Here is a 26,439-nt window from a genome sequence, read left to right as displayed (position 1 = left end):
CCTGAACTCCTTATGAGGTCCACACCAACACCATTTCCTTATCTGCTGTTTGTGGCTTGCCTGTGCTCCCTCCACATGCGTACATTGTCTTTATGTCAGAGCACCATGACAAAGTCATTCTCTCTTGTAGCCTCATAGTCCAGAAAAGTATTTACTAGGGTCAGATCCTTTCGTGGTGGATTCTTTACATTATATAACTTAGAAAATTTTCAGTCAGCTGCAGCCTTAAGCAAAGTGAAGAACACAAAGTGCTGACTGTCCTGGTGATCCCTCCTCATTGTCATGTTTGAAAATGGATTGGCAGAAACAGTTCACCCTAGGTGTCTTCGGCGTTGCCCTTTTCTGTCTAGTCCAGCTGCTTCTAAACTGCTTGTTAGACACCCTCTCAGCACTCATCGAATTCTGATTACAAGCCATTTAGTCAAATGGGAGGAAGTCAGCGCTTTAACCGTCCAGCTTGGGAGAACATGGCGCCTTTGTGTGGGTTGGGCTGGTATTGTTCTCATACCTGCTTCTGCCTCAGTGTGGGAGGATTGCCGTATTCATCCTGTTAATTAGTCTGGCCTAATGAGCATGTAAACAGCAGATTTCCTTGTTAGAAAATAGCAATACACTGATTCTCCATCCTGTTACATTTTGAGGCATTCAGGGGACTCTTTGGGTTGAGCTTTTATTACCACACTGACAAATGGACTTTAATTTGTCAATATGTTAAATAGGAGAAATAACCCTTTTTACAGAAAGGGTATTTTGTATAAAAATAAGATAAAATATCTATAGGTCATTGAGTTTGGCTGAAAAGTAGTGTATTATAAGTAGTTGGTTGCTGACTTTGCCTTTGTTGGGCTGACACACCTTTGAAGGTATAGACTAGGAGCATGTGGTGGTCGAATGGATGAGGTCTGGTGGAGTGCTCCATAATTATATGGTAGTTTACATATTTTAAAGGCGTGTTGGAACAGCTACCTAGTGAGTGATCCACAGGCATAGCAGTTTGATGTTAGCAACTTTATTGGATACAGGTAGCTGAGTAAAGCACCCAGAGGTTAAATGGTTTGCCAGAGGCCACCCAGCACGTGTGTGTGGCTGAGCCAGATTTAGAACACAGTTCTAATTAGCTCCTAATTTCCAGTTTTGTGCTGAGGCAAACCACACTGCACCTACACACTCATTTTATTTAGTTCACTTTGTCAAAGGAACATAATGTTCATATTTTGACCTGTCTGAATATGCTGTTGTTATTTCTAACTAATTAATTTCAAAAACCAAATGAGGCAAGCTAGGAAGAGGTGTTTACTTACAGAGACTAAACTTGGCATTAGATCTATGTATTGTTGTGAATTTGAGGCATATGTATCCTAGGGAAAAGATGAAGTTCTAAAAAGAATGAGTTTGAAAAGTGGAGCCCCAAAGGATGAAGACACAAAGATTATATAGGAGGTTATGTAAGGCACCCTGCCTGGTGTCCAGTCATGTAGAGTGTAGAGTGGGGTACGTGGAATAGAGATTGTTGATCATTTCAGTGCAATATGGCAAACCAAGGGTGCTATGAGAGAGCCTGAGCAATTGGGAAGGGCCCCCCCAACTTGGAGCAAAGCATGGAGGAGTAAAACAGCAAGGTGAATGTTGGTTAGAATACAAACTGGAGGTCATGAAAGGCCATGAATGTCATGCAAAGGAGTAACAGTGTGTTCATTCAACACACGAATAGTTAGTGCCTTTTTTTTTTTTTTTTAAGCTTGCCAGACACTATTCTGTTCACTTGGGATACCTTAGTAAACAAAGTGAGCATAAATTCCTGCCCTTGAGGAGCTTATATTTTATTAGTTAGGAACATGAGACATTAAATAAATAAGTAAATTAAGTGGTACTTTAGAAGATGGTAATTGCATAAGGAGAAAAGGTCAAGCTGGGTGATCAAGGTTAACATGAACAGTGGTAAGTCATGATAGTAGCTACCCTTGATAGGATGTGATGAGAATGGCACTTCGCCTCTGGTTTTTTTTTCCCCAAAAAACATATAGCACTAGTCTAATCGTGAGAAAAACATCAAACAAATCCCAAATGAGGGACAATCTATAAAACACCTGGCCAGTACTCCTCAAAATTGGCAAGATCATCAAAAACAAATAGTCTGAGAAACTCACAGCCAAGAGGAGGTTAAGGAGATAGAGATATGACAACTAAATGTCATGTAGTATCCTGGGTAGAATCCTGGGACAGAAGAAGGATATTAGAAAAAAGTGAGGAGGGGCGCCTGGGTGGCACAGCGGTTAAGCGTCTGCCTTCGGCTCAGGGCGTGATCCCGGCGTTATGGGATCGGGCCCCACATCAGGCTCCTCCACTATGAGCCTGCTTCTTCCTTTCCCGCTCCCCCTGCTTGTGTTCCCTCTCTCGCTGGCTGTCTCTGTCTCTGTCAAATAAATAAATAAAATCTTTAAAAAAAAAAAAAAAAGAAAAAAGTGAGGAAATCCCAATAACGTATGAACTTTTGTTAATAATAATATATCAATACTGGTTCATTAGTTGTGACAGATGTGCCGTACTAATATAAAATGTCACATGGAGGAAACTGGTTGCAGGCGTTGTTGGGACTCACTGTACTATCACTGCAATCATTTTGTAAATATAAAACTTTTAACATTTTAAGTTTGTTTAAAAAAAGCAGAGTAAAGGAACTTAGATGTCCAGGGTGGAGATGTCTGTTATAATTTTAAATAGGATGGTTAGGGTAGGCTTCATTGAAAAGGTGACATGAGCAATTACTTCAGGAGAGAGTTGAGCATGTTGGTTCTGAGGGAACAGCCAATGCAAAGACCCTGAGGTGAAGGTGAGAACATGCCTACAAGCTTGTGAATCCGCACAGAGGCCAGTGTGGCCAGATCCGAGGGAGGGTTGGCAGTAGGGAGAGTGTGAGCTCATGGGGGAGGGACGGTGGAGCAGATTGAGGTAAGTGCTTTTAGGCCACGGTTAGTCATGTATTGTGTGCCAGGAACCATGCCACGTATTGTCTTATTTAATTCTCCCAACTGTCCTGAGAAAGAAATAGTATTAGTTTGCTGATTATGCAAACGAGAAAACTGAAATTAAAGAGGGTAGTAACTTGCTGAAGTCCCACTGCTGGTAATTGGTGGAGCCGCAGTTCCTTCCTTGCTGGACTAGACCTTCAAGGAAACTACTGCCCACAAGAAAATCTGACTCTGCTTGTTGTTGTTCTTTTAAGTTGTGGTAAAAAACACATATAAAATTTATCATCTTAACCATTTTTGTCTGTCCGTAGTGTTAAGTATATTCCCATTGCTGTGAAACAGATCTCCAGAACTTTTTCATCTTGCAGATCTGAATATCTATACCCCTTAAACACCACCTGCCTTCTTTGCCATCCCCCGAGCTCCTGGTAAACCACCATTCTACTTTCTGCTATGAATTAGACTACATTTGATTCCTCATCTACATTGGATCATGTAGTATTTGTCTTTTTGTGACTGGCTTATTTTTCTTGGTATGATGTCCTTGCAGTTCATTCATGCTGTAGCAGATGACAGGATTTCCTTGCTTTTTAAAGGCTGAATTCTATTCTGTTGTACAGATCTATACCACATTCTGTGTATCAGTCTGTTTTGTCAGTAAAGTTTGATCAGACACAGACAAGCCCATCATTCCCATGTTGTCTGTGGCTGCCTTCCACACTCCAACAGTAGAGGTGAGTAGTAGCAAACCTAAAGCCAAAGCTACTTACTCCTTACAGAAAATGTTTGCTGACTCTTATTCTATTTGGGAGACTCTGAAGGGTTTAGAGAAGTGATGTGGAGGCTGCATTAGAGGGAGGAAGGCAAGAGGCAGGAAGACCTTTCTGGTTTTGTGGGGACAGGGACACAGGTGTGGAGATGGGGCTTGCCCTCAAGAAGCTCATAGTCTAATTGAGGGGAAAAAGACGATTGACAAAGGTGACTTGTTCAGTGATGGTTTAGACATTCAGGGAAGGAAGAGACTTGAAAGGACTGAGTCCTCAGGAAAGACTTCAGAGAGAGCAGGGATTTGGGATGGGATGGATCAGATTTGACACAGGGTATGGAGGAGTGCACCTCCTTCTCAGGAGGCCTTCTCAGCCACACCTTACGCGTAAGGGTAAGACAGCGAAAGCACTTAGAGCTGTGCCGGGCATGTAGTAAGAGTTCCGCTACTCTTGTAGTAATCTAAGTTCCATGACAGCAGGATGTGTATCTCATTTGTTCACTGTAGTATCACCTGTGCTTAGACCTCAGTAGCTGCTTCAATAAATATTTATGGAATGAATACAACAATTCATGTAACCCTAAATAACTCTTTTTAGCTATTTAATTTGTACTGTGCAAATACAGGCAAAGAGCTGGACCTCTCACACTGATCTGTCAATTCATTCATTACACTAAAGAGTAATTTTTTTTTTAACTGTTAAAGCAGCAGCTATCTTTACCGTTTATTGCTAGAGATAGTCATGTGGTAAGAGGTGGTAAGTCAGAGGTACTGGCAACAAAGGAAAAAGAAGAAAAGAAAACAATGTTAATAATCCTAAAGACAGCCACTCAAAAATAATTCATTAACTGAAAAAATATTTGTTAAACTGCGGCTGTGTTCTGGAGGTGCAGGGGTGAGCACAATAGACACAGTTGCTGCCTAAGAGGGGCTATTGACATTGAAACTGGTAATTACAAATGTAACGTGTGACAGGCACGTAAGTGCCATGGAAACTTAAACAAGGACGTTTAACCTAGTCTGGGACACCAGAGGGTCTTTCCCTGAGGAAACGACAAGTCCTGATTATTGGTTGCTTTGTGACAAAATACTCCCAAACTTAGTATCTTAAAACAGTCTATTGCCTCTCACCGTTCTGGGCTGCCTAGGCTCAGCTGGACAGTTCTCACTTGGGATCACTTATGAGCTGCAGTTAGATCCTGACTGGGGCTGGAATCCTCTGCAAGCTTGACTGGGCTGTCATCCAAGATGGCTTCTTCACGCACATGCCTGGTGCCTCCCTGCTGCAGTGTGACCTCTTTCTAGCAGATAGCCTTACTTCCTAGATAACAGCTTAGAGCTCCAAGAGATAGGAAGACGAGGCTGCCAGGCCAGGTAAGGGCTGTACCTCAAATGGGCACAGCATCATTTCTGCCACACTCTATTGATCAAAACATCACAAGTCCTGCCCAGATTCAAGGCAGTGGAAAAATAAAGTCAGTTCTTGATGGAGGAATAACAAGATTTCATTGCAGAAAAACATGTGGGATAGAATTTGTTGTGGCCATCTTTAGAGAATGCAAGTCTGTCACTTGATGTTAGGTTGAATGATAATTTGGCATTAGATAGGCAAAAGAGAGAGAGGCAATGAGAACAGCTTTGTGGACAGGACTGGAAGTCAAAAAGTAAACCTCGGAGGGATTAAAAGGCCTGTGTGACTGATGGAGGAGGAAGAGGAAGGGTGGCAGGAAAATGCTGGGTCACACAGAGAACAGCAGAAGTTTTTAGGGTATGATTAGAGGGCTAAATGCATATTTCTATCAGAAAGGAAGGGGAATAGCTGCATAAGTTCCAAACAGAGGTAATGGAAAACACTAAATAGTGAAAATAAAAAGTCCTGTAATGAAAAGTACAGGTTAGGCTAGAGAAGGACTTGGGGTGGAGTGGGTACGGGTCAGGGAAATCTTGCCCCAAATCACTTAGCTCACATGAAATAATTGGGAGTTGAACCCAGAACTGACTCCAGAGCTCAGACCCTTTACACTATATTGCTCACCACACTACCTAAGGAAAGTCATATAATAAACTTGAAAATCCCTTGCTAATCAAAAAGTAATTTACTCTTTCTAATTTGTTCCTAGCCATTCAGGCAAATACCTTCTAAATTTTTTAGGTTCAACTCAAAGGGCACCTTATTTTTGAAGACTTTGCTAATGCATACAAACGTATCGATGTGATCTCATAATCTCTTGGCCTCAGTGTCCCCTTCTGTGAAAGGTTGGCTTTGGAAGGATGACTTCGAAGTTCCATTCCTTGTCTAACAGTCTATGGTTTTAGGATGTGTGGGGTAACAGTGTTCCACAAGCTGGCAGTGATGGCCATCAATGGTTATATGCTTCTAACCAGCCTATGCATACCTAAACAGAGCACAAAGAGTATATTTCTAGACATTTTGATTTAAAATAAGAAAGAAAGAATCACTTTGAAGGTATTTATTCTCTCTTTCTAGTATGATTACAGACTGAACTTTAAGCACTAGGTAAGGAAAGGAATATGAGTAATATAATCTTAGATGAATAACTGCTCTGCGCCTTAGTGCCTCTTCTGTAAAATGGGATACATGTTAAAAACAAAAACAAAAACAAAATTTGAGTGAGTAAACTTGAAGATCGGTTTGGCTGTATTCAACAATTCATGAATCAGGTGACATCCCATCTAGTAAATAGAAGGCTCTACTAAATGGAAGTCTTTTATAGGCAGAAGGGGTGGAAGCAAGATCACCTTCCTTTGGGGGAAGGGCAGGGATCTATGGAGCAGATAACCTCAGTAGCCCTGATCAGGTAATTCCAGATTTACTGCTCAAAGGTCACATTCCTGGGAAAGACTGAAAGTACTGAGTCTGAGATTAGGTATTAAGTCTTGATTTGCCGATGTGGGGCTCTGCATAAGTGACTCCATTTTGGGCCCATTATTTATTTTTTTAATAAATACTTACACTTTATTATGTTCATTTGAAATTTTAGTAAAGAAGGAACTAAAGGTTTTACGATTTATTACGTATTTCTTTTTCATAGACTCTGGTGTAGAAGATGAAACTAAAAATCCCATGTTTCAAAATTACAGAAGTAGTGAAACCCTGTTGCACAGCTCAAGAGGCTCAGGACTTAACTGTAAACAAAGGAAAAGAAACCCTGTTTGCAACTATTATAACTGATGTTTAGCTCTAAAGTCAATCAGTGCCTTTCTGCATAAGGGCTAACATAATAAGTATCAAAATATAAAATGTAGACAAATTCATAGTCATTATCACTTCGCAAGAGGTTAACCACAGAGTTCCTTTGAACTGCAAACCTCTTGACACATATTAAAATAAAGGGCTAAATATACTAGTTTAATTTACATATATTAAGCAATGTGGATTGGTACTGTTGGTTTAAATGTAATGGTTAATGGCTTAAGTGCTAAAAATGATTTTAATGAACCACAAAATCATGCAGTTTTAAACAAAAAGCACATCTATGAACCTTTGCTGGAACATACAGAGGTTGCTAATTGCCTAATTTTATCTACTTCTAAGTAGTTAAGGGCAAAAAGCCCCTTGCATAGTTGTTTTGTTTGTTCATTTTTTGGGTACAAGTACAAAGGTCTATGTGACTGTTGAGCACATGAAATGTAATAGTGTGACTGAGAAACTTTATTTGATTTTTATTGTAAATTGAAATTGAAACAGTCGTATATGGCTAGTGTCTACCATATTGGACAGCATCACTGTCAAGATCTGTGCTAATTAGACCTTGGAGATCTAGCCTTTCCCAGAGATAATAAGTTAGTGCTCACGAAGGTTATTTTCTTCCCAGCCCTGAGGCTGGACCTGTACTCCTAGGCCAATCCTCAAAACCTCTGGGAATATGGAGCCTGAAGCCTTTTTTTCAAGCTGACTGGAGGCATTCTGAAGTCCAGAGGCATTCGTTAGGTATTACATAATCCAAGCCTGGGAAGCACAAACACAATAACATTGGGTTTAATCAAAGGGCAGAGCTTCCGTGGCTACTTCCCCCTTGCGCTTTTTAGCCTGACAAACCATCAGCGCTTTCAAAGTTTGTGAAAGGACTCATGTATTTGTGACTTTTAGACTGATTATGATGTAGGCCCAGACACAGAATTCCTAGTCTCTTTGCTTATTATTTTAGGTTAACATATCACAGAGATTTGCCAGGACAATCTTTTCACAACTGCTCTCAAAGGCTTTTCTGTATGAGTAAAAGCTGTTGACCTTAATTCCCCTTATCAAGTGTTCCACCCTGCTCTGTGTAGGTTCTAACACAAAGCTGGCAGTGATGTGTACTCTTGACAGTGGAGCTTCTGTGTGGGTGTTGTCCACCTCGGGGCATGTCTAGCATAGAAGAGATGTAAAGATGGGGAAGTTGTTGGGCGGATTCGTGTACTATAGAATACAGTGAACCATGTGTCAATGTTGTGCTGTTTCTTTTCTTCCAGGAAATTAAGGATTGCCTGGTGTTGCTTTGACAAGCACTTCCTGTTATCTTTACCGAGATCTCCATGAAGAATAATCTCAAAGGAGCATTTGTCTTCCCATACCTCTGCTAATGGCCATTAGCTGCTAGCAAATGCTTTTAATGACTGAAAAAACATCAACTATCCTTGTGCTTGGCCTGCTCTAGGCAGTCAAATGAAGGTTTCTTTCAGTTGTTTCCAGAACTCTATTGCTGAAGCGCACCTCTCTCTGTTGGGTAAATGAATGTTCATGAAGCCCTTTCCTGAACCAGCTGAGGAGCCTTAGGCCTCTTGGAGCCTGTGACATGGAAGCTTTGGAAGTGGATGATATCAGCCCGGCCTTGGAAGTTACTGAGGATTTCTTTAGTACTTTTGATAGTAAGCTAGAAAAGGCTGTGCAGCAAGCTGAGGTTTATGGGATTCAGGAAGTCCCTGAATTGGTGGGGCACGAGGTACTCACTAACATAACAGACAATGGTGCTATCAGAAATGTTGCCTCCCTGGGCAAGGGGGGCCTGATTTGGGACCACTGTAAGAGCAGGCTCTTAGAAACCAAAGCTCAAAATGTCTTCCCTGCCAAAGAACAGTTTATGGTTCAGAAAGGGACAGCCCCGGATAATCTTTCCTGGATGGAACAAAAGGAAGCATCAACCTTTAACTTTTTCAACATCTGTCAGCGTCGGAGGGACAGGCCTCGCTCTGTCAATGACTTATTGGATGAGACCTCTACTTTCAAGCCAGGGCATGCTCGGTCAAGGTCAGATATTACCCAGGTGGACTGGAGGCTAGTCCTCCAAACCATGCCTCTGCAGCAGCAGCCGTGTCTTCGGGGCCCTCATTTCACCAGGCCGGCTTTTCTGTCGTCCTCACCAAATAAGGTCGAAGATGCTCAAGGGAATACTGGTATGTTTTTATATCTGTCTGCTATTGAACAATTGTTGACTTTCCTTTGTCTCTCTTACATTTATCTCAGGAGAAGTGTACTGTCCAATGTCCTTGTCCAGTTTTGCTTACTTAAGCTCCCTCTCCCATTTGCTTTCACACTTTACCTCAAGCCTCAGTCTTGGTGTCATCATACGATGTGCTGAGTGAAAAGATGACCACAGTTAATTCTCCCTTTCTACTCTTGTGTATTAGCATCTGCACATGGTCATAATTCATGTAGTATTTGCCTTCGTACAGAGTTCGACACTGCTTGTTCACATCAGTAGGTGTTCATCCGATCACACACTGGGCATAGGCTTGTGAAGCTATGAAGCATTTAAAGATGTGGAAAGACTCCATCCCTGGCTTAAAGAACTTCTCACTTAAGCCGAGGGGATCAGACACTGACAAACACTCAAGAAGGCACCCAGAGTGAGAGGAAGTAGAAGTCAACTGAAATATTTGTGAGGGAGCTTTTGTTTTACTTTATATTGTTGGGATTTCTTTCAATGAGCAAGTGACAGTGGCTGTGAGAGGACAGAGGAAGGAAGAAGACACTGTGTTGGGTTTGTTAGGAAGGGCTTATGAGAGTCTATGGAGTTTCAGCTGGACCATGAAAGACAGTAAGATGAGAAGGGGGTCGCAGTAGAGGACACTTGGTCAGGATTGCAGTGGAAACCAAGGTAAGGAGATGAGAGGTACAGGGGGGAACAGAGGATCCCGTGGAGGCTAGTGGGAGGAAAAGGTGGGAGAGGTTGGTTCAGACCTCATGGTGTGGGACCCTGAATTTCTTTTTTCCTCATACTTCATGCACATACATATGCACATGAATTCTGTGAGGTGTGACAAACCATCTCTTCTTTTCTCCCAGCATTTTCTTTTAGATATCTTAAACATTTAATAATATTACTATTGTTAATTAAATTTGAAAGTCATCGGGGCACCTGGGTGGCTCAGTTGGTTAAACATCTGCTTTGGCTCAGGTCATGATCTGAGGATCCTGGGATCGAGCCCTTCATTGGGCTCCCTGCTCAGGGGGGATCTGCTTCTCCCTCTCCCCCTGCTCTTCCCTCACACTTGTGCGCACTCTCTGTCTCTCTCTCTCTCAAATAAGTAAATAAAATCTTTAAAAAATAATAAAAATAAATAAATTTGAAACTCATCAGTGAGAATCAAAGTGACACTACCGATCACTCCTACTTTCCTCTCACGTAGTCTCTTTTGTAAAAGGGCCTCACAGTAAGTTTTTCTTAAATTGGCCTTCCCAAAGTGTGCTTTCCCGTATTATGAATGGGTTTGTTAGTGGGAAGTAAACCATTCATTCCCTCTCTCACACTGATTTGTGATCAGCTGTTTACTGTCTTCTACTGGTCATTGAGAAAGGGACTGTTTCTTACTCATTGTCTTATCCTCAGTACCTAACATGGTGCTCTGCACATGGTTTATGCTCAAAAAAATTGTTTAAAATGTGAAATGAATGTAATTCTGATGAGCTGATAAATTAACAACAATAACTTCTTTAGCCAGTTTGCATTTTTCTAGAAAAAAACTCTACCCTCTTTTCTGAGGGCCTCACACCATCATCTAGCATTTCATACCTTGCACATCCCCTCTGTGAAGCTCTTTAGCAGCAGTGAAAAATGAAGATTTGCTTTCATTTCAAAGGCTGCCCTGCACTATCCTTGTGATAAGAGAAAATCAAAAAGATATGGCTTATAAAGATATGGCCCCTCGTGTTGGCAGAATGTTGCCCTGGCCTTGGGGGAGTGTCCAGATACCTCTCAGACTCCTGGGTTGTCTAGGTACAGTTAGGATTCCCCTTCGTGGCAGACTCTGCTGCTGGGTGAGCACAAAGCCTGATGCAATAATTAGGCTTTGCCCTTCAGTCTTTCTGAAGTTGGCAATCATTCAAAGTAATTTTGAAGTAATTTTGCATAACTCCTCAACTCTTCCCTATTTTCTGATAGTGTTTCTTTAAAGAAGATGATTGCTTTGGATTTGAGGATCATTTCTTTTGTAGATTCTTGGTTGGGATGTATGAGAGCAGAATACATCAAACAGACTAACAGCCTGCTTGTCACTATCAGAGCCAACACCTGAGCACCCAGTTTGTTTGTCCTCAGAGTGAGACAGCCCAGTCAGGAAGAGGAGGGGGAAATGGTGGTAGTAACAAACAGTGTGCACTGATTATTTTAAGTTCCTTTCAAGTAGCAGCTTCTTTAATTCACGTAATGCTCCTGTGATACAGATATTGAGAATGGTGAAACCTGAGGCACAGAGAGGTTAAGTAATATGCTTAGAGTCCCATAGCTGGTACTAAGTGGATCCTGGATTTGAACTTGGGCTGTCTCTCTCGAGTTCACACTCTTAACCACTAAGCTGGAGCTGTACCCTTACCTTGGAAGCCAATAGTTCTTAGTCTCCAGAACCCTCTACTTTGAAAGCCTTATTAGCAGTCAGGCCCTGTGGGTGTAGAGGTTGGGAAGTGGTGTGGAAGAGACAGACCTGGATGATGTTCATCGAACTAAAGTTAATCCCTCAGGAGATCACCGGCGAGGAAAAACTGAGACACACAAAGTGGGCTAGCTAAGCAAGGATTATTTTTTGCATTTAACATATTCACTGAAATGCATGGATAGTGCAGAGCTGGCCACAGTTCTTTAGGGGACCAGTGAGTTCACGGAAGGAAGACTGTAACTTTGCCCTTCATACTCTTGAATGCTGGCTGTATAGAAGAGCTTAAGTGAACTGACCCCATGGGTTTGTAACTAGGAAAGAGGGCTTCGGGGTTTTGTTCATCTTCAGCTGCCTTTTCAGTCTTACTTAGAAGCCTATGAATGAATGTGTTCTAGAAATGTTATTGCCTCAGCAGAGACAGACCTAGGACAGACTTCTTACAAGGGAATGTTGCCAGTGATAAGTAGATGAAGGATGCAGTCGGTGGGTCCTACCAGGTTGGTGGAGTGTGGCTTGAATCCAACCTAGTTAGGACTATCTGAGCGTCGGATAGTAATGTTGAAAAGTTGAGGTCATAAATACCGGGAAGCACTAAATCTAAGGCAAGATGGAAACAGAGACAAGCTTTAGCGAACTTAAATTGACAAAGTTGGGAGGCATTTAAAGTGTATGTTGTAATGATTTGATAGACATGGACATTGCGGAAGGATTCCCCCGTCTAGTTAGTTAGCACATCCATCACTGCACATCAAACACAGTTGTTTCTAAAAATTCTCAAGACAGGTAGTGGAGACAAAGCTTCCTCATGGTCAGCTCCTTTCCCTGGTGCTGTGCCCTGGGCAGACTGTAGCAAGGTGTGGCAGGGAACTAGCCCAGACTGAAGGTGCTAATCCCCCCGCCAGAATGGATCATTGCTAATCTTAGTTCTGTACAGACATGCTCTTGGACCAATATCTGTACTTAACCCTTTCCCCTTTATATCACTGTCATCCTGTTTTTGTTCAGTGAGTAATAATACAGCCGTAGGGAGCAGGCAATTTCCCGTGAGATCGGAAAACAGGGTCCTAACATCATAGAATTATAATCCAGATGTAAATATGAATTAAGGTAAGAACATAAAAAGTCATATGAACATGTGGACCCTAGGTATGTTTTCAATATGAAAAATAGATCACACATACACACATACTTACACCTATAAACGTATACACATAGTAGAGGAAGGTGGGGGGTGTGGAAAAAACACTCAATTAGGACTCACTGTGTAGGTTTGGAAAAATCACTCGTCTGTTGGTTTTGATTTAAAAACCTAGTGAAGCAGGTTAAATTGTCTCTAAGATCCTCCCATATCTAAATTGTATCATTTTAGGATATATTTGAACTGACCCTGACTCGTGGTTGTATGGGAGCTAATTAACTATAGTCAGATCGGTAAATCGGTAATGGAAGGTCGTCATGGAAATATGGCTATGGTTGAAATTATTTAACACAGAAGAATTTCTGTGTGCCTTGTAACTAACTCTACTTTTGGGTGAACTGCTGTGGTTGCAATATTTTAAATCCTTTTTGTTTTTTTTTTTTAAAGAAATCCTTTGCTTTAGCTACAGAGCTCTGAAACTCAACAGACTGCCAGAATCTGACTTCCTTCTCCCTCCCTGACTGTGTTCACATTTTCATCTGCTTGGCAAGGGCAGTGGTCAACTGGGCTTTTGTTTCAGTTGGATTCACTCTCTGGTGACCTGGTACCATTTCTATGCCTGTATCTTCTTGTTCTAAGTACTCTAGGAGAAGGTCTCAAGCAGAGATTTTCTTTAGAGCTAGAAAGACCATGACAGTATGGTTTCTTTATCTTGAGTTTTATGTTACTCTGTCCTTTTTCCCCATCTTTCACTTAAAAAAAAAAAAAAAAAGCCAAATTTGGGACTTACACTAAAATGACTGCTTTTTCAATATGATGTTTCTCAAAAGCCTTGGAGCCAATAGAGGTGGGAATATTCCTGTGGGCTTAGAACAAGTGAGGTCACCAGGACATGGTCTCTTGCTGAATTTATGATTCACCCTTCAGCAAGATTAGTCAGTACAAAGAAGTTGCTAAAATAGGTCACAGAAAGTTGATTTTATATGGCTGTATAGTTTCCACTGGTTATATTATTGAATGTTGGCCTTTGTCAGCTATTGGAAACCCAACACACCTCATTGACAGCCCATATCCTGATTCTAACATTTCTATATGAGAATTTTGAAAATGAAGTTTCTGATGTTTTTTGTGATTGCTGTGTTAATATAGTTTATCTTTCTTGGCTAAGGAGAACTGTAGTTACTAATTTCACAAACTGCTAGAGTTCTCTTCTTAAAACACAAATCTATTCATACGACTCTGTTCTCAAAAATGAATCATGGTTCCCCATTCTTTACAAAATCAAGTGTAAGTTTTATAAAGTATGTAGGTATCTTCCCAGCCTTATCACTCGCCCTATCTATCTATCTATCTATCTATCTATCTATCTATCTATCACCCTACCTATGTGCCATTTTTTAACGGGCCATGTCCTTTCAAGCTCCTGAGCCTTTGCTCATGCTTTCTCTTCTTCCGGAATACCTTCCCTGCCTTTTTCACTTCTCAGAATCCACCATTATCTTTCAAGGACCGATCTGAATGCCACGTCCTCCCTGAGACCTTTCTATATTTTTTTCAATTAAAATTCTTTTTTTTCTTTCACTGTATGTTTTCATAGCACATTTAATTCTGTGAATTATAGGTAATTGCTGGTATATCCATCTCCCACATTAGGTTGGAAGTTTTTTTATGCTACAAACCATATCATAGAAAACTTTGTATTGTACGAAGTATGATCTTATGCAAAATGTCTGACTGAATTTTATGTGTTGGTACTCAGAACATCAAGACAGTACCATTTTGTTTTGTTTGTTTTCCAGAACAGAAATGGCCTTCTTTCCATTTTCCTTTCCTATAACTTAAGTTGAATGAAGTTTGTTATTAATACTATCAAAAAGAGCTGTCATTTAATGAGAGTTAACTTTACGCTCAGCCCTGTGCTAAGATGTGTCTATTATTTAATATTCATAATAGTTTAATATGATAGATGATATCGTTCTGATTTTACAAATGAGGAAACTGAGTCTTAGGGAAGTTGACCTCACCCAAGGCCATGCAGTAGTATGTGGCGAGGCTAGGATTCCAAGCCAGACCTGACATTAGAGGCCCCATGTAATTACTCAATAATGCTGTCTCTCAAGCCTGAGGAAGTTTAGGTCATTCCCTCCACCACAAATAAACATGGTATGATCTAGATTCCAGGTTTGGAGGTTAGAGTTCTACTCTCAACTTGCACACTTTGTGATATAATCTTGGCCAAGTCATTTTGCTTCCTGGGATCTCTTTCCAAATCTGTTAAATTAGTTAAGAATATTTTCAGTTACTGGCATACCCAACTAAAAGTGGCATAAATAATAAGGCCATTTATCATCTTCCGTTTTTACCCATCTCACAGGTAGCTATGGAGCACTTAGTGAATATCTAAGCACTATATGCAGTAAACACTGAAGAAGTCCAGATGTAGGTGGTGCCAGGGTCATCAAAGATCCAGGCACTGCATCTTTCTGCTCTGCTTCTCAGTATACTGGTAATGTCTCTCCTTTCCCTTCATTGGTCCAAGACAATTACAGCAGTCATTTTCTTATATATCAGTAGCCAAATTCAGAAAGGAAAAGTAGAGCACCTCCTCTGGGTGCTAGAGTCACATGCTCGCCCCTAAAGCAGTGTCTGGCAAAGGAAAATAGCATTTCTGTGATTCGATTAAACAAATCTTGCTTCTTTCCATGGGGCCAGGGAGAGGACATCTCCTCTGAACATCTGTCACCATACCTGAACAAGATTAGGGTTCTGTTGGTAAAGCAGCGGGAGGATTAGTTATTTAGTTAAGCAACTGACAAGTTCTACCTCAGATGGGACTGGGCTGAAGAGATTTCTAGTCCCTTCTGACTAAGTTTCTATGATTCTAGTATGTTACCCAAAGATACTATAATGGAATGTCATTTAACTTAAAATCTGCTTGCCTGAGTATGGGAGATTCTTTTATACTAAATTCCTATAGATTAGGGAAACAGAGTGAAAAGCCCACCATGGCAATGAATGAGCATAGCTTGAAAGTTGGTTTGGAATTGTTTTCTGGGTCACAAAGTTCTTAAAGATTAGGGATTACCCTTGTCACAGAAGGCAGAAAGCCTCTGCATTTAAGAAGTTGGGTCTGCGATCTCCTAGTGGGGTTCACACTTAGAAGTGAAATTGACCAGGACTGTATGGACTAATGCTCTATTACTGTTGCCCATAGCAAAGAACTTCGGTGGAAAAGATCCCTAAGTTGGTACGTCTGTCTAGCTAATATGTAGCCAAATAAGTGACAGGTGTATTCCTACTAGAGCCTGCACAGATAATTTGTCTTTCCCCCAGGTTTATTATGAAGGGAGAGCAAATGGGATAGTCTCCTTTACCCACAAAGAAAGGTCTCCAAAGTAGCTCTCAGAAAAGCCCTTACTTGAGCCTATTTCATTTCTATCAGAAACGTTTGTTAACAAGTATCTGTGAGCCATCGCTGAGTGTTGGCCTGTGGAGCATATTTCAGATGTTCAAGACACAGTCTGTCTTTGGTTCCTGTAGCACTATTTTCTTCATATTCTTTGCTGTAGACCTTTGTGGCAGTGTCATGATTAATGCGGATCCTGTTAATGTCACTTCTCTTGTGTGCCTCTAATGAGGAGAACACAACCTAAAATTATTTAAAGCTTTTCCCCCTAGTTTCTGGCTTAAGTACAGTTGGATACTATAACATGAAACAAATAGACTTGAAAGACTGTGTTTTGTTAACTAGGAATATAAAGAAAAGAGACACGATTGTAATCTAGACTGTCAGAGGGGTCTTCATTGAGGAAAGGACACTTCAGCTGCGCTTTGAGTGTTGAGCACAAGACCAATGTGGAGGTGAACACAACATATGTGTGGGATGGCCGGGAGGCCAAGCTGGACAGGGCTGCATTTTTGAGAGTTGTAGTATGAGGTCATGGAAGACCTTCAAAGCCAAACAAATAGACTTAATGTGATATGTTTAGCAAAGAAGCACTTGAAAATTACTTGAAAGTCAAAATTAAAAGCGTATTTTATAAAAAGTATGCAAGTCGACAGGGTTGAGGGGTAGTGGGGGTAAGTTCTAGGGAACCTCCTCTCCTTAGCTTTTGTGTCTGTGTAAAGGGATATCAGTTAGACTAAAACTCTTGGCCTCTTTTCTTCCCTTTGCACACTCCACCCCCAGGGAGGAGCAACTTATGGGCAAGTTTAGGGGAGGAACTGGGTGTGTATAACTCAGCCTGTCTCACAGGAAGCACTAATTCTGGTCTGTTCTTCCAAACCTGCTCCTCCTTCCATCAGCCTTTCATGGGCAGTCCTCCAGGAGGGGAAGCATGTGGTGATCAGTACTACTTGTGACTCAGATCTAAATATGTCTAGTCCTAGGGGTCAGACTGGTAGGAGGACTCCTAAGCTGTGTCCTCCAACTGGCTGATGTTTTGATCTCCATGTGTCTGATAATGTCCGTCAATCTCAATTGGTTTAAAACTTGGGTGAGTAAAGGGGTGCTATTTATTGGTTCCCTTCAGCCTCCCCCCCCCAATATAGGATGTATTGATAGATGGAAAGAATGGAAGGGATTGAAACTGATTAGAAGATTCTGCCAGTTACCATGCTGTGAAGTGATAAGGTCTAAACTTAGGGTGGCTGTGGCCAAAGAGAAAGTGGGACTTGTGAAAAGAAAAAGAAGGGCTCTAATTGGGCCATAGATCTGTGGACAGGATCTGTGTCTGATTCATTTGGTGTCCACAGATTCTGGCAGAGTCCTTTGTACAAATATTCAACAAATATTTGTGGAGATAGCGACCAAGTATCCAGGGATGAGGGAGACATCCAGGTCCCTGCCCTCAAGGAGAAGGAGAGAGTTCTTTGAAGGACATAAAGCAAGGTGTAAGATAGAAAGGGGGCTCTTGAAGGTGGTAAAGGATGGCCTCACTGAGGATGGCACCCTTGAGGGGAGAAACTGAGGGAGGCACGTAAGTCAGTGCAGCTGGGGAGAGAAGTTCCAAGTGGAGGATATAACAATGTCAGAGTTCCTGTGGCTAGGATGCACTCAACTTGCTCACAGAACATAAGAGAATGTGGCTGAAATGAGAGAAGGGATGTGAGATGATGTGAGATGAGGTCAGAGCAGTAGTCAGAAGCCAGATTGTGTGGAACAGGACGTGGAGGCCATGTGAGAATTTGGCCTCTGAAGGAAGGAGACAGATTGAGCCGGATGAGAGGTAGGAGCAAGTGAATGCTTTTTTAATAGATACAACGAACCTTAGGGTATTGGAAGACAGGAGAAAAAGAGATTAGTGGAGGGATAATATTAAGATGTTGCAGAGGAAGAGATTCTGAAGAAGTGGAAAGGAATTAGGCACGGAGTTGAGGTGGTAGGGTTAGCTTTAACAAGGAGGCAAGAGGATTCTTTCGAGACCAGATGACCAAAATAAGAAACATCTGTTGAATACTCACGATGTATCAGGCATTGTTGTAAGAGCTACTCATTTCTTTCTCACAAGAGTAGTGAGGTAGGTGCTATTATTATAGCCCGTCTCAAAGATGGCAGAACTGAGACTCGGGTTAAGTTATTTGCCCATGGTCACACAGCCAGTAAGGGCAGAATTATGATTTCAGTTTAGGCTCATTGGCTCCAGCACCTATGGCCTTAACCACTGTGCTCGGTCAGGGCACTGGTTAGTGCAGCGTTGACATGAAGCCAAGCATAGTGTATGTAAAGGACAGTGTACAAAATGAGGCAGTGGGATTAGGTGTTTGGGAAAAGTAAAGGAAGTTTGGAAAAATTGTTGTGGGGATTGTGTTTGGGATCCACTGAAATGAATAAAAGAATGAATTGTCAGGACTAAAGATACGATAGAAATTGAGCAGCATGAGTCTCTGTTTGACTGGTGCTATGGTCTGAATATTTGTGCCACTCCTAAAATTCATATGTTGAACTGTCTCCTCAATTGATGATATTAGGAGATGTGGCCTTTGGGGGTTCATGGGTCATGAGGGTAGAGACCTCATGAATGGTATTAGTGCTCTTATTTACAAGCGAGCCAAAAGAGCCGCCTAGCCCCTTCCACCACAGAAGAAATGTAATGTGTCTGCCAAACTTTAAAGGCAATCCTTTCAGGCTTGTGTTCCACTGGTTTTTTTTGGTTTTTTTTTTTTTTTTTTAAGATTTTTTAAAATTTATTTGACAGAGAGAGAGACAACCAGCAAGCGAGGGAACACAGGCGGGGGTGGGAGAGGAAGAAGCAGGCTCCCAGCGGAGGAGCCTGATGTGGGGCTCGATCCCAGGACTCTGGGATCACGCCCTGAGCTGAAGGCAGATGCTTAACGACTGAGCCACCCAGGCGCCTCTACCCTGAAGTGTTAAGATTGTTCTCCATTCATTCTCCACTTTGGCTTCCTTTCACATTTATTAATCTTGTAATAAGAATTTAAATGTTTCCTTTAAATTTGCCTAGATAACTTTGATTTGGAATATCGGCACCACATTGGGCTTTTGAATTCTTTGAAAACACTAAAACGTTGCTCTTTGTCTTTCATTCTAACCATTGCCTGATCTTTGGAATCCTCTTCTTATGACTTCATTCATTGTGCTGACTCAGGCAGTCCAGATTTTCTTGGTAAACTAGATTACCTAAATGTTTCTTTCATTTATTGTGATCTGGGATATAGTGGTTTTTAAAAAGATAAAATTGCATAAAATAATAAAAATGAAAGTACCTAATGTTTAATAGTTATATAATTATATAAGTATATATAACTAATTATTATTTATATTATGACATATATATCATGTCTGAGGGCTTCATATCAAACAGTATATAGTCTGGACAATAGGATTCTGGGTGCTGGGGTATGTAGGCAGAAACTTTTTGTTGTTGCTTTTTACATTTCTTTCTGATTTTTTGAATAATTTTATTACATAATACATATGTGATAAATGTGAAATAGTATCTGAAATTTAAGTCATCAGAGTAGTGTAGCCATAGAACCTTGGGGGTTCAGAGGACAACAGTTGTTTTCAACTAGAGGGGATGAAGAAGGTCTTCAAGAATAGGTAAGATTTTGGGACACCTGGGTGCCTCAGTCGATTAAGTGTCTGCCTTCGGCTCAGATCATGATCGGTCCTGGGATCGAGTCCCACATGGCCTCCCTGCTCAGTGGAGAGCCTGCTGCTCTCTCTGCTTATTTCTCTCTCTGAGAAATAAATAAAATCTAAAATAAAAAAAAAATAGGTAAGATTTTGTACTAGTCCTCATGTGGGAAAAACATGCACAAGTAGAGGTGAGGGGAGATTTAGACAGGGAGGTCAGTGAAAGAACATGCATGAAGGTTGGAAGGGGTGAGTGCTAGAAACAGCATCAGGTCACCTGGCTGGAATACGTGGGAGTGGAGAAAAGTGCCTGCATTATGTGAAAGGTCGCTGGGGAAAGTTACAATGGAGGAATCAGACTAACATCTTCTGAACCTCCTAATCAATCTTAATGCCCCTAGAAGTGGGACAACCACCTGTGGCATATTCTTGCCAAAAAAAAAAAAAAGTAAATGAATGTCAAGATCTAAATAGCAGTTGACAGAAAACATGGGAAACAGAGGAACATTTAAACAATACGATGAGGTTAATACTTGGCCAACTCCAGAATGTGAGAAGTACTACAGGACAAATGAACTCATTTCTTCAGTAAATACGTGGCATGAAAAAAAGAAGGAGAAAGAACTGTTATAGATTTAAAGAGATTTAAAAGATGTATCAGCCAAATCAATGTGTGAACCTAAGCTGAGCAAACCATCTGTATAAAGGAATTTGTTGAGACAATCTGGGAAAATCAGATACAGACTAGGTATTAGATGAGGATTATTCACGTTGTTGGGTGCGAAAATGGGGTATGTGTGTGCGTGTGTGTGTGTGTGTGTGTGTGTATTGAAGTTTTATTTGTCAGATTAGTGATACCCCCTGAAGTATTTACAGTAAAAATGATAAAATGTTAGCAATCTGCTTTCAAATATTGTAGCCAAAACAACCAACAAAAAGCCAGAGTTGGGGAGGGGCGGGAGATATGAAACAAGGATAACAGAAATTTGATTTTCGAAGCTGAAGGATGGGTCCCTGGGTGTTATTTTATGCTTCTACATGCTTTGGAGTGTGTTTGAAATTTTCCATAATGAAATGTCTTAAGGAGTTTGAACTTCACTGGGCGAGAGGGGCTGTGTGTGACCCTGGTAACAGTGTGAGAGATGGCCACTAGGAAGGAGGATTAGAGGTGGGAGCTCATTCTGCCTGGGAAACAAACGAGGGCTTCAGAGGGGAGGGGGTGGGGGATTGGGATAGGCCGGTGATGGGTATTAAGGAGGGAACGTATTGCGTGGTGCACTGGGTATTATACGCAAGTAATGAATCATGGAACTTTACATCAAAAACTAGGGATATACTGTATGGTGACTAACATAGTATAATAAAAAAATATTATTAAAAAAAATAAAGACCTGGATTAGGTCTTAAAGGTACAACTTTCCAGTCATAAAATAAAAAGTCATGGGATGTAATGTATAGCATGGCAGCTCTAGCATATTTGAAAGTTGCTAAGAGAATACATCTTAAAAGTTCTCATCACAAGAAAAAAATGTTTTGTGATTATGTATGCTGGCGGATGTTAACTAGACTTACTGTGGTGATCGTTTCACAATACATGCAAATATCGGATTATTACATCTGAATTGTACATCTGAAACTAATATAATGTTATCTGTCAATTATACCACAATAAAAAAAGCAAACCTTGATTAAGGCGGTGGCCATGAGAAAGGACACTTTTCTGAGAACAGGTAAAGGAAATAATAGCAAAAGAGGAACTCGGGCAGGTTGGCAGTACAGAAGTGAATCAGGAGCATGATGGGGAAAATCCCCTTCTTCCTCTTCAGTTAATAGCAGTCATTGTCCTTAAACCGCTGTGCTGGTAGGTACTGCAGGACGAAGAGAAGAGGAAGAAGGGGTTTTCACTGCGGAGGAACTGAACCAGGTCTTCGTACTAGCCAAAGTGGAAAGCAATGAAGAATTCGGGGTGGGTTGTTTTTTTTTCCCCCCCCTCTTTTTCCACAAGGAATTACTCATGGTTTCAGTATGAAATTTTTGGGTATGGTGATTCATTTTGATCATCCTTTCCTATTTTATTGAGGAAATGGTGATAATCCTTGTCAGTGGTCCCATCTGAATCATTTATGGTATTAGTTAAGATAGATTTTATATTACTCATTCGTGAAATTGAACACTTTACAATACTGTGTGGGAGGTTAATTAAATGAGTTAAAATGATATGGTCTGGGGAAATAAAAGTTGAACTATAAATTAATGAAACCTTAGATTTAAATATATACCTTCTGATATGTCTGTAGCGCAAATTTTAAAAATAAACTTCAGGTAGAAACAGAAAGTAGCAGTTGTTCGAGACTAAAGCGAAATGGTCATTCTTCAGCCCTCTACAACTCAAAGACCATCGATACTTAACACAAAAAATATTAGTAAGGTCTGATATAAACAGACCCTCCAGAGAGGAATACACACCCCAGAGGATAGCTTTCTTGATCACATTTGCTCTCTTCTTGATTGTTCTTTTTCAAGAAATTAATGCTACAAACTGCAGCCTATAAATATGGGCTTCTTGTCTGTCTCAGTTTGATGTACCTATTTAGAGAGGGCTGAGCCAGGTGGGGGAAAAAATCTGGAAACACAATGCATTCTCTTATTCTGCAGCAAGAAAGTGAGGGGACTTTTGAGACACCCAGGCAGGACTTCTAACACAGTCCACCCAAGCTGGCATCTACCACCCTAGCTTGGACAGTCAGAAAGAGGTGAGTTTTTAATCAGGTTTGCTGCTGGATTGGGCCCAATTAAAGTAGAATTTCTAATTCATGCTTGCTATTGTAAAAAGCTCTCAGGGAGGAAAGAAAAGAAGAGAAAAATTCCTAGCTAAAAGCAAGAAAGGTAGTTTTTATTTTACTCAGGGATGCGTAGCTGAGCCATTGGGTCACAGGACAGATGGGGTGGAGGGACACATGGTTATGAGTCTTATTATGGAAAAGATTGAACTACCATCAGCGCGTGATGGAAATGAGAGGGGGAGAGGTAGCAGCAGTGTCTCTAACAGCACTACCTCCCTTATTGCATTATCAGAAAAGATAGATAACTGAGAATAGGCATCCATTATCTCTCTCTACAAAGGGATTAGTGTAGGTTGCAAGAAATTAATGGCTTTTGAGTTATCACAGAAATACTAATGAATGTCAGGACTGGAGATGTAAAGCAGGTAAAATTGGCTTTTCTCTGCCTCATTTCTCTCCTTTTCTCTTTTGGTTTGCTATTTTAAGATCTAGATCTGTGTTACCTCTTTTCTTTTTTTTTCTTCAGCCAAGATCAGAAATCAGACCCTTTGGGAGTGTGATTTGTCTTCTTTAGGGGATGACTCAATTCGTTTATGGTTGTCTCCAATGTGTGTTAGCAAAGAAATTAAGAAACAGAATGAAATGAAAATTTCAGAAATGAAAATCTCTATCAGGGAGGGGTGCCGCCTCTTGCATGGGTGTCATTTTCACGCCGGTTAAAAGTGTCAGAAAGTCTCCCAAATGACAGTCTCCTTCTATTAAAGTACTAAACTTGCATACATTGCAGCTAAGCATTGATTAAAGATGGCACAACCAGATAAGCTTGTGAAACGGGAAGGGAAAGAAATTATACCTACTCTGGGCATTGTGCTAGGAGCTGTATTTCTCATTCAACAAGTACTTTTTAAGAGCCTGCTGTGTACTAGGCATTGCACTATGTGCTGTGATACTAGGGATGAAAAGACAGACATCTCCTCTGTCGCTAGTAGATCTTACAGTCCAGTGGGGAGGATAGACTTCTTTAAACACTTCATTTTATTTTATTTGTTCAGATATTTAAATACACTACTTTAATAAAGCCTGACTAGAACCCAGCAGAGACAAATTATAGGGATACCTGTTACTGACCCGGGGCTGTGTGTTTGTAGGTGAGGGATTGGGGGAGTCAGGACAGACTCTATTCCTGGAAGAGAGGGTGGCTAAGTGTGAAGGGTAAGTGTGTGGTAGTTGGGGGAGCAATGGGAGGGAGCACTGTAAGCAGTAGGAACAGTATAAGCACGCCCAGCCTCAGAGGTGAGATACAACTGGTATCTAAGCAGAGACCTGAAATGAGCTGGTTGAGTCAAGCCTGGGGAAGTGGTTATAAGACAGAAGGCTCATGCACTGGCCTTGAAGACTAATGGGGGTGTCTGAGAAACAGGAGTTTATCAGTAGCACACTTCACGCTCTGTTGCTCTGTCCTTTCCATTGACCCTTCCTGGCTTTCCTAACCCAAAGAAAGATGGGAGTATTAGCAAGGAGTTAGGTCAAGTGACAGGAGGAACGTTCTCTCTCATGTATTTGGTATTCTGTAGAATGTTACCTAGAAAACACGGAATCCTGGGGAAGTGCAGTTATTTCATGGGCCGATGGGAGATAGTCCCAGTTATTCCAGTATTTCTGTTTTCTGCACAGACTTCTGCGTGTCACACTGACATTGCAAACCATCCCCCTCTGTACTTAATCTTACACTCATAATTCCACCGTTGGGAAGTTTTTTAGACCTGAAATTTCCCCCCAATTACATCTTGTCACTTCTACTATCGTGGAATTGTACTGCTCCTACTGTGTTTGCTTTGAACCAGAAAGATGTCATTCTCTGATCTCTTTAGTTTCTTGCACCTGCCTTTTCATCTCATTGAGTTCATTCATATTCGTAAATTAATACACCTTGCTTCTTTTGTTTTGTTTTTTTCTTTCTAGAACACAAGCAGGCATTCCCAAACATTCTGAAGAAGGGGTACCTGGAGATTAGGAAGGACCATGACAGTTACTGGCAAAGCTGTTACGCAGAACTCTCCCCCTACAACTTATACTTCTACAGCCTTGACAGCAGTGGCAATCAAGCCCTCTACGCCACCTACCAGCTTTCACACTTCCAGAGCATATCTGTTTTGGGCAACCTTGAGGCCAGGCTGGTGGATACCGTTCTGTATGACAACACTCAGCTGCAGTTAAAGGCAGAGTCACCATGGGAGGCTTTGGACTGGGGGCAGAAGCTATGGGAAGTCGTGCACGCCGCCGTGCCTGGTTACATGGGGCGGCAGGATGAGTTGGCCAACTCTCCAGGGCTTGGTCATCACGTTGACTGTACACAGAATCATTGTTTACAGAAGAAATCCAGTGAGCTGCTCGCACCATCACCTGTCTTGGATAGCCCCAAACAATACCAAAACATCATCAAATCAGGGACGCTGTACAGGCTAACTGTCCAGAACAACTGGAAGGCGTTTACTTTTGTGCTGAGCAGGGCCTACCTTATGGCTTTCCGGCCTGGCAAGCTAGACGAGGATCCCCTGCTAAGCTACAATGTGGACGTGTGTCTGGCTGTCCAGATGGACAACCTGGACGACTGTGACTCTTGTTTTCAAGTCATCTTCCCCCAAGATGTCCTCCGCCTCCGCGCTGAGACCCGGCAGAGGGCCGAGGAGTGGATGGAGGCTCTGAAAACAGCAGCCAATGTGGCGAGGAGTTCAGAGCAAAACCTGCAAGTCACCCTGAGGAGCAAACCCAAGGATCAGATGGGTGGGCACGAACTCAGGAAGAACAAACGTCAGTCTGTGACCACCAGCTTCCTCAGCATTCTGACAACTTTGTCTTTGGAACGAGGACTCACTGCTCAGAGTTTCAAATGTGCAGGTAGGAAGCAGATGTTTAGTCTAAAGCTTATTAAAGAACAATACTGAATCCCACCATTGGAATTCACTTTAAAAATCTTCTCAATGGGCCAGTCACAGCTACCTCTTATTTATTTATTTAATTTATTTATTTATTTATTTATTTTTTTTTAAAGATTTTATTTATTTATTCGACAGGATAGAGACAGCCAGCGAGAGAGGGAACACAAGCAGGGGGAGTGGGAGAGGAAGAAGCAGGCTCATAGCGGAGGAGCCTGATGTGGGGCTCGATCCCATAACGCCGGGATCACGCCCTGAGCCGAAGGCAGACGCTTAACCGCTGTGCCACCCAGGCGCCCCTACCTCTTATTTAAAAAGCATCTCTCCTTCAAGGAGTTCACTGCATCACAACCTCTGTCTTCATGCCATGCTGGTGAAGTAAGTAGAAGCAGATAGGATATACCCCACTGACTCAAAGTGACTTAGCCGAAGCATAACCAGCCTAAAGTTTAGGCTTCTTGTGGCGGCTGTGATTCCATTTCCTCTGTCTTCTTAAATAAAGGTCACTGGGAATGTGGATGTTACAGATGGTCTCAAAGGAGATATTGAGGCCCAAAGCTGACTGCTGACACTCCTTAGGGAAGAAAAGTGTCCATAGTCAGTAACTGGCATTGATCATGACCTTGTCAAATCCTGTTAAGGTAGACTCTAGAAAGTCAGCCTTGACAGAAAATCTGGCGGTGGCTGACAGCAGAATAGATGATAATTCAGCAGATGACCTCTGAGTCACAGTGGGCCTGTGCCTCATCTTGGGGAAGCTGAGGCTTCTGGAACTGCTATGGAAGGGTGAGGCATAAAGTAGAGTTCAAGGCCAATCATCCGTTAGTTCTTAAAACCCTGTTACCACTTCTCTCCCCTACTTCCCATTCCTTT

At 41.6% G+C, this 26,439-nt stretch overlaps 1 protein-coding gene across 8 annotated transcripts in view; it reads left to right on the top strand.

Moving 5' to 3' along the window:
• PLEKHM3 (pleckstrin homology domain containing M3) overlaps positions 1-26,439 on the top strand; it is a 173,002-nt gene that overhangs the window by 13,461 nt on the left and 133,102 nt on the right. For all 8 annotated transcript variants that reach the window (XM_026492066.4, XM_048214276.2, XM_044381218.3 and 5 more), the window contains exons 2-3: positions 8,212-9,132; positions 24,593-25,528. In XM_026492066.4, the coding sequence (XP_026347851.1) occupies positions 8,535-9,132; positions 24,593-25,528 (1,534 nt within the window). In that variant the 5' untranslated portion in view covers positions 8,212-8,534. The remainder of the gene's footprint in view (positions 1-8,211; positions 9,133-24,592; positions 25,529-26,439) is intronic.

The sequence above is a fragment of the Ursus arctos genome, unplaced genomic scaffold (assembly GCF_023065955.2).
Source record: "Ursus arctos isolate Adak ecotype North America unplaced genomic scaffold, UrsArc2.0 scaffold_1, whole genome shotgun sequence".
In the NCBI taxonomy this organism is placed as follows: domain Eukaryota; kingdom Metazoa; phylum Chordata; class Mammalia; order Carnivora; family Ursidae; genus Ursus; species Ursus arctos.
This window is presented reverse-complemented; position numbering and strand designations above follow the sequence as displayed.